Source organism: Myotis brandtii, unplaced genomic scaffold (assembly GCF_000412655.1).
Source record: "Myotis brandtii unplaced genomic scaffold, ASM41265v1 scaffold781, whole genome shotgun sequence".
Taxonomy (NCBI): domain Eukaryota; kingdom Metazoa; phylum Chordata; class Mammalia; order Chiroptera; family Vespertilionidae; genus Myotis; species Myotis brandtii.
This window is the reverse complement of record NW_005371136.1, coordinates 417956-429541: the sequence shown is the minus strand read 5'-3', so window position 1 is coordinate 429541 and position 11586 is coordinate 417956. Positions and strand designations below refer to the sequence as shown.

Here is an 11586-nt window from a genome sequence, read left to right as displayed (position 1 = left end):
GCGGGGGGGTGGGGGTGGCCAGGGACAGGTCAATGGGGAAAAAAGGAGACTTATGTAATACTATACATAATACTTTAAACAAAGAATTTTTTTAAAATGCTTTTCACAAATGGTCAGAGGAATACTGAATGGTTCAGGATTAACTATGAGAGGAATTCCAAAGCTAGTGTTATTTAGTGACCTACTGATAAAACTAAGATGGATAATATATGAGCAGAATGTACTTAATTATCCCCCTAAAAAATGGCCCCTCAAAAGGTGTGTTATAAGAGTATAGCAAGTAAAGTAGAACAAAGGAATTATTTAATATGAATAATTTACTTTGCTAAGGAACCAATGTTTCAGTCTCTAAATTAAATAAGAGGCTACCTGCTTAACAGAGAACTGTGCTTATATAAAGTTCAGAGTAATTTTTCCAGATTCATATTCAAGATTGACTTTGTTTTGGAGACCAGACTCCCTTTATTGGGCTCTCTTTAAGGCCCAGTATATTATTTTTGTTTTTGTTAATCTTCACCCGAGGATATTTTTTACATTGATTTTTTAGAAAGAGTGGAAAGGAGGGAAGGAGTAGGTAGAGGAGGAGAGAGAATGTGAGAGGGGGGAGAGAGAGAGAGAGAAACATCAATGTGAGAGAGACACATCAATCAGCTGCCTCCAGCATTTGTCCCAACCAGGGCTGGGGATCAAACCTGCAATCCAGGTGTGTCTGTGATCAAAATTCAAACCTGTGACTCTTCAGTGCAAAGGCTGATGTTCTAAGCACTGAGCCACAGACCAGGAGGACAGTACAATTTTAAACTGGAGCCTCCAAGTCAACCCAATTCGTTAGTTGTTTCTACTTATTACAGAGTTGAGGCAGAAGGTACTATTTTCCTCATTAACAAAACCCAAGACAGCACCCAACTATAGTATGACATTTAATACAAACAAATAAAAAGTAGTGTAAAAAAGACTTGAAGACAGAAAACCTACTATTCAAATGTTTCAACCTTCATTGTTTTCCCTGCCTTAACTGAGTCAGTGAAGGGAAAATAGCTAATAATTTGAGTTATTGTTCTGTGAAAATTAACATAATAATATCACAATAAAATCTTTTCCACTACCATATATTTGAATAGTGAAATATCTACAGGATTAAATGAAGTTAAGCTAAATAATGCACCAGAATCAAAATTAATTAGTCCAAATAAAAATGAGAAAAGATTAAGAAACAGAAACAGATCGTAAGTTGAGCAGATCAGCTATGAAATGCTATTTTAAAAAACAAACAAGATATAACAGCAAGCATTACTAAGATCTATAGGCAGAAACATGAAGTCTCAAAGGAAAGGGCAAAGACAGAACATATTGAGGTGAAAAATAAACAAATTGAAGCAAAATGATTTACCTGAATTTATAGAAACAGAATGGACAAGTACCCAGTCTCATAGCTCCCAATTCAGTGCTCTTCCCATGTCATAACAGCTAACCAAAATGATATTAAATATTATAGAGTAGTACTTATTTTATAACTGCTCTCTCTTAAGCCCTGACCAGTTTGGCTCAGTGGATAGAGTGTCGGCCTGTGGTCTCAGGGGTCCCGGGCTCAATTCCGGTCAAGGGCATGTGCCCTGGTTGCGGGCGCATGCCCGGTGGGGAGTGTGCAGGAGGCAACTGATCGATGTTTCTAACTCTCTATCCCTCTCCCTTCCTCTCTGTAAAAAATCAATAAAATATATATTTTTTTTAAAAAGAAGAAAATGAATTCTAACAATATAAAAGTTTACCAAGATGCAGGAAACATTTCAACTTATTAGAAATGCGTTAGAAAGACACAGCTAGAATATTACAGTATATAATACCTAGTAAAGTAACTACCAAATGCACTAAACCTGGAGTCAAAGGTCCAGATTCTAGATTCTGTATGATACTGGGTTGATCAGTCTCTGAACTTAAGTTTTCTCATATTCTCCAAAAAGGACACACAGATGGCCAAAGACACATGAAAAGGTGCTCAACATCACTAATTGTCAGAGAGAGACGCAAATTAAAACCACAAGATATCATTTCACACCTACCTACATGACTACCATCAACAAATCAACAAACAACAAATGCAGGTGAGGATGTGGAGAAAAGGGAATCCTAGTGCACAATTGGTGGCAATGCAGACTGGTGTAGCCACTGTGGAAAACAGTATGGAGTTTCCTCAAAAATTTAAAAAACGGAACTGCCTTTTGATCCAGCAATCCCACTGCTGGGAATATATCCTAAGAATCCTGAAACTCCAATCAGAAGGAACATATGCACCCCTATGTTCACAGCAGTGTTATTTACAATAACCAAGATCTGGAAACTGCCCAAATGTCCATTGGTAGGAGGTGAGGGGATAAAAAAGTATGGTACATTCACACAATGGAATACTATGCAGCTGTAAAAAGGAAGAAACACTTACCTTGTGTAACAGCATGGATGGACCTGGAGATTATAATGCTAAGTGAAATAAACCAGTCAGAGAAAGCAAATACCATATGATCTCACTTATATGTGGAATCTAATGAACAAAATAAGCTGATGAACAAAACAGAACCAGAGTCATGGATACATGGTATTCTGAAAAATGACAGAGGGGAGGTGGGTGTGGTGGGCAAGATGAAAGAAGGTGAAAAGAATCGCCAGAGAACAGATATGCATAACCAAAGGACACTGACAAAAAGTGGTTAGGGCCAAAGGTAGAGGAGAACGGGGTCTAGGTGGAGAGGAACAAATGGGAGAGAAAATGAGGTCTATCTCTAATAATGTCAACAATAAAAGTAAATTTAAAAAAAAAAAAAAGAAGCTTTGGTGAGGAGAGATTAACCAGAGAACTTATATGCATATATGTATAGCCCATGGACACAGATAATAGTGTGGTAAAGGCCTGGGAGGGGTGAGTTTGGGGTGAAGGGGTCCAAAGGGGGGACATTTGTAATATTTTCAACAAGATAAATAAATTTAAAAAAGGAAGCTTTGGAAATTGTTAAAAGGATATACATTACTAGCTTAAAAAATAGAACTAGAGCCCAGTGTGGCTCAGTTGGTTCAGCGTCAACCCATGCACCAAAAGGTCCCCAGTTTGATTCCTAGTTGGGGCACATGGTGGGGTTGCAGGCTGGATCCCCAGTAAGGGGAGTGCAGGAGGCAGCCAATCAATGTTTCTCTCTCTCTCTCTCTCCCTTTCTCTCTAAAAAATCATTAAAAAAATATTTTTTTTAATTAAAATAGAGCAAGAAATAGAAAAGCTAAAGTATAGTACAAAAGATGCTAAACTATGCATAACAAATCATAGAATAAACTAATAAAAATCTATACTAATAAAAGGGTAATATGCTAATTAGACCAGACATCTTCTGGACATCCTTCCGGGTGTCCTTCTGGATAAAGCCATGGTGGCGGGGGCCAAGGCAGAACCAGTTAGGAACAATCAGGCCGGCAGGGGAGGGCAGTTAGGGGGTGATCAGGCCAGCAGGGGAGGGCAGTTAAGGGCGATCAGGCTGCCAGGGGAGGGCAGTTAGGGGCGATCGGGCGGGCAGGGGAGCAGTTAGGGGGTGATCAGGCTGGCAGGCAGAGGTAGTTAGGGGTGTCAGGCAGGCAGGCAGACGAGTGGTTAGGAGTCAGCGGGCAGGAGTCAGCAGTTCTGGATTGCGAGAGGGATGTCCGACTGCTGGGATCGGGCCTAAACTGGCAGTCGGACATCCCCCAAGGGGTCCTGGATTGGAAAGGGTGCAGGCCGGGCTGAGAGACCCTCCCCCGTGCATGAATTTCATGCACCAGGCCTCTAGTAGGAATATAAAAGCCTATCTTACCCTGGATAAAGCAGGGTTAAGATAGGGCCAGAAAGTCAATTCTTTTTTAAAGAGAAGTTGATTCTTTTTTAAAAAAGATAAAAATGATGCATCAGAAGAATTGCTGTACATATAGCTCAGAAGATGACAGATTGATTAGCAAACTATATATGGCAAAATTCACATTCAAAGAGTCTGTGATTCCTTCTACGGATCTTTCAATTAATAAATTCATGCCCTAGCCGGTTTGGCTCAGTCCATAGAGTGTTGGCCTGTGGACCGAAGGGTCTTGGGTTCGATTCCAGTCAAAGGCACATGCCCATGTTGCAGGCTCTATCCCCAGTAGGGGCTGTGTAGGAGGCAGCTGATCAAAGTTTTAAAAATAATAATAATGACTAAAAAAAATCCTAGCCAGGTGGTTCAGTTGGCTGGAGCATCGTCTTATGTACCAAAAAAGGTTTCGGGTTTGATTCCCAGTCAGGGCACATACCTAGGTTGTGGGTCCAATCCCTGGTCAGGGCAAGTACAGGAGGCAACTGATCAATGTTCCTCTCTCTCTCTACCTTCCCCCTTCCTCTCTCTAAAATCAATAAACATATCCTCAGGTGAAGAATTTTTTTTAATAATAATAATAATGACTAGAGAAAAATAATAAAGGCAGGTTTTTTCTTTCTACCTGCTCCTCCTGACCAGGGTTACTCTCCTTTCTATCTCAGTATAGAACAGAAGCAAAGCATGGTTTTCCCCTTTTAACTATAAAACTTTCTTTTAAACATTTTTTAAAATAATTAATAACATTAACTTCTGTAAAACATTTAATATTTTGCTTTTCATTTCAGAAATTAGTACCACTTTTTCTCATAAAATTATTTATTTCAGCTACTGAATGTACCAAAATATCAGGATATCTCCCTATTGGTACTCATTTCAAAGTAAAAAGCTGCTTCATTTATATATATCATGCTAATGAATCTTGTACAGGCATCACTTTCTCTTATACTGTGTAAAATTCAGTCTGCCCTGAAAATTGCTTTTCGTTTCAAGTATTACATCAAGACATAGACAAACTACCTGAAGGTGCTCCAACCCAAGCCAGACCAAGAACGCCATCATCAAAATCTCGGTCAGTGAAGACATAGGCCAAACAGTAGTCATCATGATTCTGCTCAGAATTCAATTCCAGAAACTTCTCCACACCAATATTTGGAAAACGAAAGGGATTTGTGGGGTCCTTCTCATCAGCAGTTGTATTGATCTAAAATTAAAAAATAATTAATGTTAGCAGAGCCTTAGCGTAAGTCTCTATTCACCTCCTTCTGAATCCACCTGAACAATATGTTTGGGGCCCCTGGAAAATTAGGCCTCAATTAAGGCTTCTATGGTTGTACACACTACCTCCAAACCCCTTAGCTGATTTCAGAAGCCAAAAAGAAAAAAAGAAAGGCAAGGTGGAATGTGTTACATTTCTGAGCAAGTATTTTAACAGATTCTTGAACACTTGGTATGGAAAAACAAGTTCTTATTTCTAATCAAGTTCAGTTTCTAAATTCAATCATCTGAGCAAATCTCTTTTACTGCGAAATCTCCTATATACTAGTATGGTGACAAGTATGAGAACATAAAACCCTGTATTTCAGCTAATTACTAGAACATAAAACAAACTTGGTTCTCCTTACAAGTTCAATTTTTTCTCCTGAGTGTGGCAAAAAATTATATATATACATATATTTTACTGCCAATTCATTTCTCTTACTACTTCAGGCTGAGTTCCTCTAGAATGTTTCTTTCTTTTTTAAAAATATAAATTTTACTAGAGGCCTGATGCACAAAATTCATTCAAGAGTAGGCCTTCCTTCCCCCGGCTGCCGGCACGAGCTTCCCTCCGGCCACTGGCAGGCACCCAGGACCCGGGCTTCCCTCACAGCCCTGGCTTCGTCCAGAAGGTCGTCTGGAAGGATGTTCAGTCTAATTAGCATATTATGCTTTTATTATTATAGATTGATTTCAAAGAGGAAGATAGAGATAGAAATATCAATGATGAGAGAGAATCATTAATCAGCTGCCTCCTGCATGCCCCACACTGGGGATCGAGCCTGCAAACCAGGCATGTGTCCTGACCTGGAATTGAATCATGATCTCCTGGTTCATAGGTCGGTGCTCAACCACTGAGCAACAATGGCCAGACTAGAATGTTTCTTTTGACACTAGCTATTAAACTCCCAGTACAGGTTCCTCCTTCACAATTTGAAGAATAATGGTATTCTGATAACAAACTTCTGCTAAACAAAAGCTTTCATTTATCAGCCTCTGCTTCATTTCAGAGACCCCTATCTGTCCTTTGAAGTCCTAGAACAATCTGGCTTTCTTCAAATAAGTCAGAGAATTACATACAATATTGTTGCTAGAGAGTAAAAAGGGTAAGTATGATAGTAAACATTTTTTAGAAGGCAAACCTCAATCTATTGAAAATGTCAATAGTAAAGGGAGGATATAACAGCTAATAAAATAAGAATTACTGGTCTTTTTAGGATCTACACCTTTCAGTAAAACCAAGGGGCTTAGAAGCAGAATGGCAATTGCCTAAGGACAGATTTCAGAACATCTAACTTACCCACTAACAATTAACCAAAAAAAATCAGTTATGGTCATCTAACACACATACACAAAAATCCAAAACAAGCATGATATATCCTATCTAATAAAGAGGGCATATGCTAATTGACCCTCACACTGTCACAAAGATGGTGGCACCCACAGCCAATGAGGGAATATGCTAATTGACTGCCCCGCCCTCAAAGATGGCAGCGCCCACAGCCAATGAGGAGGGAATATGCTAATTGACTATCACACCCTCAAAGATGGCGGCACCCACAGCAAATGAGGGAATATGCTAAGTGACTGCCCCGCCCTCAAAGATGGCAGCGCCAACAGCCAATAAGGAGGGAATATGCTGACTGCCCCGCCATCAAAGATGGTGGCGCCCACAGCCAATAAGGAGGGAATATGCTAATTGACTGTCACTCCCTCAAAGATGGTGGCACCCACAGCTAATAAGGAGGCTCAGGTAACCAGGGCTGGCCGAGGCTTGCGCTGCCGGCAGTGGCCGAGTCGCCTCCTGCCCCTGAGGGCTCCCAGACTGTGAGAGGGGGCAGGCCGGGCTGAGGGACACCACCCACCCTCAGTGCATGAATTTTCATGCACCGGGCCAATAGCATACATTATATATATATATATATATGAATATACGTATATATGTATATATATGTATGCTAGAGGCCCAGTGCACGAATTCGTGCATGGGTGGGGTCCCTCTGAGTGGCCTGCAGGGATCGGCCCGAAACCCGAAGTCCAACGCCACCTGCAGCTCCTACCTACCGCTCCCGCTCATCTGTGTCTGCCGCGGGCTCATGCCCAATCAGTCCCTATCATGAGAAGCTCGCGCTTCCACAGCAGCGCTGGCCAGCCATGAGCCCTGCATCTGGCACCCACCCAAGGGGAGTGGCCTGCGGGATCAGGCTGAAACCGGCTATCCCATATCCTCCAAGGGGTCCCGGATTGCGAGAGGGTGCAGGCCAGGCTGAGGTACCCCACCAATGCATCGTCGGGCTGGGGAGGGACCGCGGGGAGGGCTCCAGGGCGTGTCCGGCCCATCTCGCTCAGTCCCAATTGGCCGGACCCCAGCAGCAAGCTAACCTACTGGTCAGAGCATCTACCCCCTGGTGGTCAGTGCACGTCACAGCGACTGGTCAACTGGTCAACTGTCTGCCCCCTGGTGGTCAGTGCATGTCATAGCATCTAGTCAACCCTGACTAGAAATGGAACTGTGACCTCCTGGTTCATAAGTCCAGGTTCAACGCCTAAGCCAGGGGTCCTCAAACTACGGCCCGCGGGCCACATGCAAATACAAATATTGTATTTGTTCCCGTTTTGGTTTTTTACTTCAAAATAAGATATGTGCAGTGTGCATAGGAATTTGTTCATAGTTGTTTTTTTTAAACTATAGTCCGGCCCTCCAACGGTCTGAGGGACAGTGAACTGGCCCCCTGTTTAAAAAGTTTGAGGACCCCTGGCCTAAGCCATGTCAGCTGGGCTAGATTTTACTCTTAAATCATAAACCCAGGTATCCCTTCTGTGTGTGCACATATGTATCTGTGTGTATAAAAGCCAAGAGTAAAGATACACTGCATCAGTAAATACAATGTAAACTATTGCATGCATAAAAAGCAAGCCTTCTTATTTATGTAAACACTAGGAGACTAGCGTGCAATTCGAAATCGCGCAGCGCCCACCCACCTGCAAGCCCTGCCTTGACACCCAAACCTGTCCAGGCAGAGCTCCAGCATGCCTGGCCCAGCCCCCAAACCTTCTGGCCTTCTCTGGCCGCTTCAAGCCCCGCCCTCAGTCCCTCGAGTCACCTCGAGCTGGTCCCGCCTTCTCTGGGCACCTCCCCGCTTCCGCCCAGTCTCTGGAGAAATGTGTCAGCTCTGCCCCATCATGGTGCAGGAGGAGAGCATGGAAGCCTCCTGCTTGCTGCGCTGTGCTCCTTCCCCTGGCAGTTGGGTCATGGGGCACTCAGAGTGCAAGCAGTGGGTGGCAAAGGACTGGTGAGGGGGGCGCTATGGGCTCTCACCCCTGCCCTCCCCGGCACGGGATGGTCCCGCCTCCTCCAGGCGCCTCCCCACTTCCTTCCCATCTCCAGAGCAACACCCTAGCTAATATGCTAATGACCTGGTCGTTACCCATTACAGCGCATCGACCATTAGCATATTAGCTCTTTATTAGTATAGATGGTCCTGATGTTTCTTTTTTTTTAACGTATTTAACTATTAAAACTCCTTACTCAAAAAAACAATTAAAAATAAATAAATAAAACTCCTTACTCTTATGCGTTTCACCATGAAACTGATGTTACGAATTCCAGAGAAGTCTGTGGTCTGATAAATTGTATCAATCGCTTTAACATGACTGGATATCTACAGATTCAAAAAAAAAAGAAAAACATTTTAGACACAATGTGAAAATGTGAAAAAGAGTGAATTCCCATCTCCCAAATCAAGAATTATTCATGTTCCACCACATTCAAATTGTAAAATGTCTACACCATATACCAGATGAAAGAATGAAACAGATTAGTGAGCTGGAGCTAAAAGGGAAGATTCTGTGCTTTTCCAGAATCTGGTCCCAATCAAATCTGCATTCTTCTCAGCTATATAAAATTTTGTTTCCTCAATCCATCCTATCATATGACACCTTTATGCCTTTTCACATGCTGTTCTCTAATGCCTAGGGTATCATCCTTCAGATTCAGTTCAGCTCAAACATCTCTGAGAACTTCCCTGGTACTATCAGTACACTCAGTCATTCTCTGAGTTTGGTCTTTCTAATGCTGCACTAGTACAGTTTGGGTTGTTGCTTTTTCTGTAAGTTTTGGGCTTTATTTCCCCACACATTTTTAAAATTTATTTTCATTTTTTGTTTTGTTGACCATTTACTATATGCTAGACACTGTTTTCGGTGCTAGGGATATAATGGTAAACAAAATAGAAAAAGTCCCTATAAATTTACAGAAATTTATTTGCCAGGGTGATGGAGGGGAATAATAAAAATACAAATAAGATGTTCAAATTTTGCTAAATTCTAGGAAGAGATTAACATGGTAATAGAATACAAAATAATACTCTGCTTATCTACCTAACTATCAACTAAACTCTCTGGCTTCTAAACCACTCTGTACACAACCTTCCCATCTTCATTTACAAAAAGCACTTGCTACCATTTATGTAAAATATTACATATATGTAATATTGTATATACATATATAGGGTGTCCCCCCAAAAATGTATACACAAAATGTCTGTAGATTCTATTACATTTTGAAAATGAAATATTTTTTAAAATACTGCCTTTATAATTATAATCAAAGTATATATTACATTTTTTGGGACACCCTGTATAAATACTATTTTCAAATAAATTATATAAACATACAATAGTTAAGAAGAAGCATTAACAATGATGATTTCAAAAGTAGTCTAAGTATGCCCTAGCCGGCTTGGCTCAGTGGATAAAGCATCGGCCTGTGGACTGAGGGGTCCCGGGTTCGGTTCCGGCCAAGGGCACATGCCTGGGTTGCGGGCTCGATCCCCAGTGGGGGCTGTGCAGGAGGCAGCCGATCAATGATTCTCTCTCACCATTGATGTTTCTAACTCTCTCTCCTTCTCCCTTTCTCTCTGAAATCAATAAAGAAATATATTTTTTTTAAAGTAGTCTAAGTAGCCAAACATTGATAAAGAAAGTTGTAACAGTGCTGACAGATTACATTAAAAAGTCATGCTGTCTAACCTCAATTTGGCCTAGAAATCTTCTGAGTCTATTCCATTCTCAACAGTGGTGGTTCAAACATTTCTCCACAGGTTATTATATTTCATACTTTACTGACGTCCCATCTTTATCCACCTATGCCTTCCTTAAAGGGTAACTTCTCTTTATTCCTGACCCCAGTCCTTACTATATCTTCAAGATCATTTTTCACATCAATTTTACTTTCTCTTATATCTTACACTGCTTCCCTACTGTATTATTTTCCTCTTCCAACCAACTTCTCTTGTAATCCCTACTACCCTTTCACTCCCAAATATTATTGTAAGTCACCATATTTTTTTCTATTTTTCACATTCCTTAGAATCTCACTGCCAACCCATTCCTTACTGTTTGCAATGTTTCCACCTTCACAATTCCATTGAGAGCTTACCTAAAGCTCATCAATAATCTCTAGTAACTGAAAATCAACTACTTTTGTACCTGTTCTCTTATGCCTAGGGTATCATCCTTCAGACTCAGCTCTGCTCAAACATCTATATACCATCTTCTTAAAAAAGTCATTCTAGAAAATTTCTATTGAGGAGAAACCAAGATGGCAGCATAGGTAAACACCTGAAATTGCTGCCTCACACAACCACTTCAAAAATACAACTAAAAGACAAGACGGACACCATCGAGAACCACAGGAAGGCTGGCTGAGTAAAAATTCTACAACTAGAAGGAAAGAGAAAAGCACACTGAGACTAAGAGGAGGTGCGGAAGTAAAGTGCAGAGGTACGGAGGCGCACGTGGAAAGAGCTGGCAACTGAGGACACGGTTGTCTTTTTCAATCGAGAGGGAGTCTCAAGCTCCCGACTGCTCTGAACTCCAGTTCTGGGCTAGTCTCTGGGGACCCAGACTAATATGGGGAGAAACTTGACTGTCTGTCATCGGGTGGAACTCGAGGGTGGCTTTCTCTCAGAGGTGCTTGCAGCGATTACCGCAGGACACTAAGACCCAGGGCCTCTTAGGGCAGGGCTGAGGATCAGCCATAGCTGTTTGCTCTGCCCTGTTGACTTCCCGGGACCCCGCCCCAACCAAGCTGCTAGCAGAGGCTTTTGCATATGAATGACCTGGCCATTTGAGATCTAAAATTACCTAACAAACTGCAGCTGAGTCAGAGAGACCCAGAACATCCAAAAGAAGGCCCAAATCCCCAGAGTAGCTTCCCGTCCTCTAAAGCAGTGGTCGGCAAACTGAGGCCCCTTGAGTGTGGCTCTTCCACAAAATACCACGTGCGGGCGTGCATGTACAGTGCAATTGAGGCTTTTGCATATGAAAGGCTTGGCCCTTTGCAATCTGAAAATTACCTAACAAACTGCAGCTGGGTCAGAGAGACCCAGAACTTCCAAAAGAAGGCCCAAGGCCCCACAGCAGCTTGCATTGCTTCACAGCTGGGCCTCATCTGGGCACCTCCAAA

General features: G+C 42.0%; 1 protein-coding gene and 1 long non-coding RNA gene across 6 annotated transcripts in view; both read right to left on the bottom strand.

The window, feature by feature from the left end:
- The window catches only part of LOC106724264, a 2784-nt gene extending 1260 nt beyond the window's left edge, over nt 1–1524 (bottom strand). The window contains exon 1 of the long non-coding RNA XR_001360006.1: nt 1391–1524. This is a non-coding gene — a long non-coding RNA (uncharacterized LOC106724264). The remainder of the gene's footprint in view (nt 1–1390) is intronic.
- ADAM10 (ADAM metallopeptidase domain 10) overlaps nt 1–11586 on the bottom strand; it is a 165528-nt gene that overhangs the window by 48197 nt on the left and 105745 nt on the right. For all 5 annotated transcript variants that reach the window (XR_001360005.1, XM_005883284.2, XM_014530866.1 and 2 more), the window contains 2 exons: nt 8687–8779; nt 4878–5061 (listed from right to left, as the gene is read on the bottom strand). Coding sequence is in view for 4 of the 5 variants with exons in the window: in XM_005883284.2 (XP_005883346.1) it covers nt 4878–5061; nt 8687–8779 (277 nt within the window). In the remaining variant the exon portion in view is untranslated. The remainder of the gene's footprint in view (nt 1–4877; nt 5062–8686; nt 8780–11586) is intronic.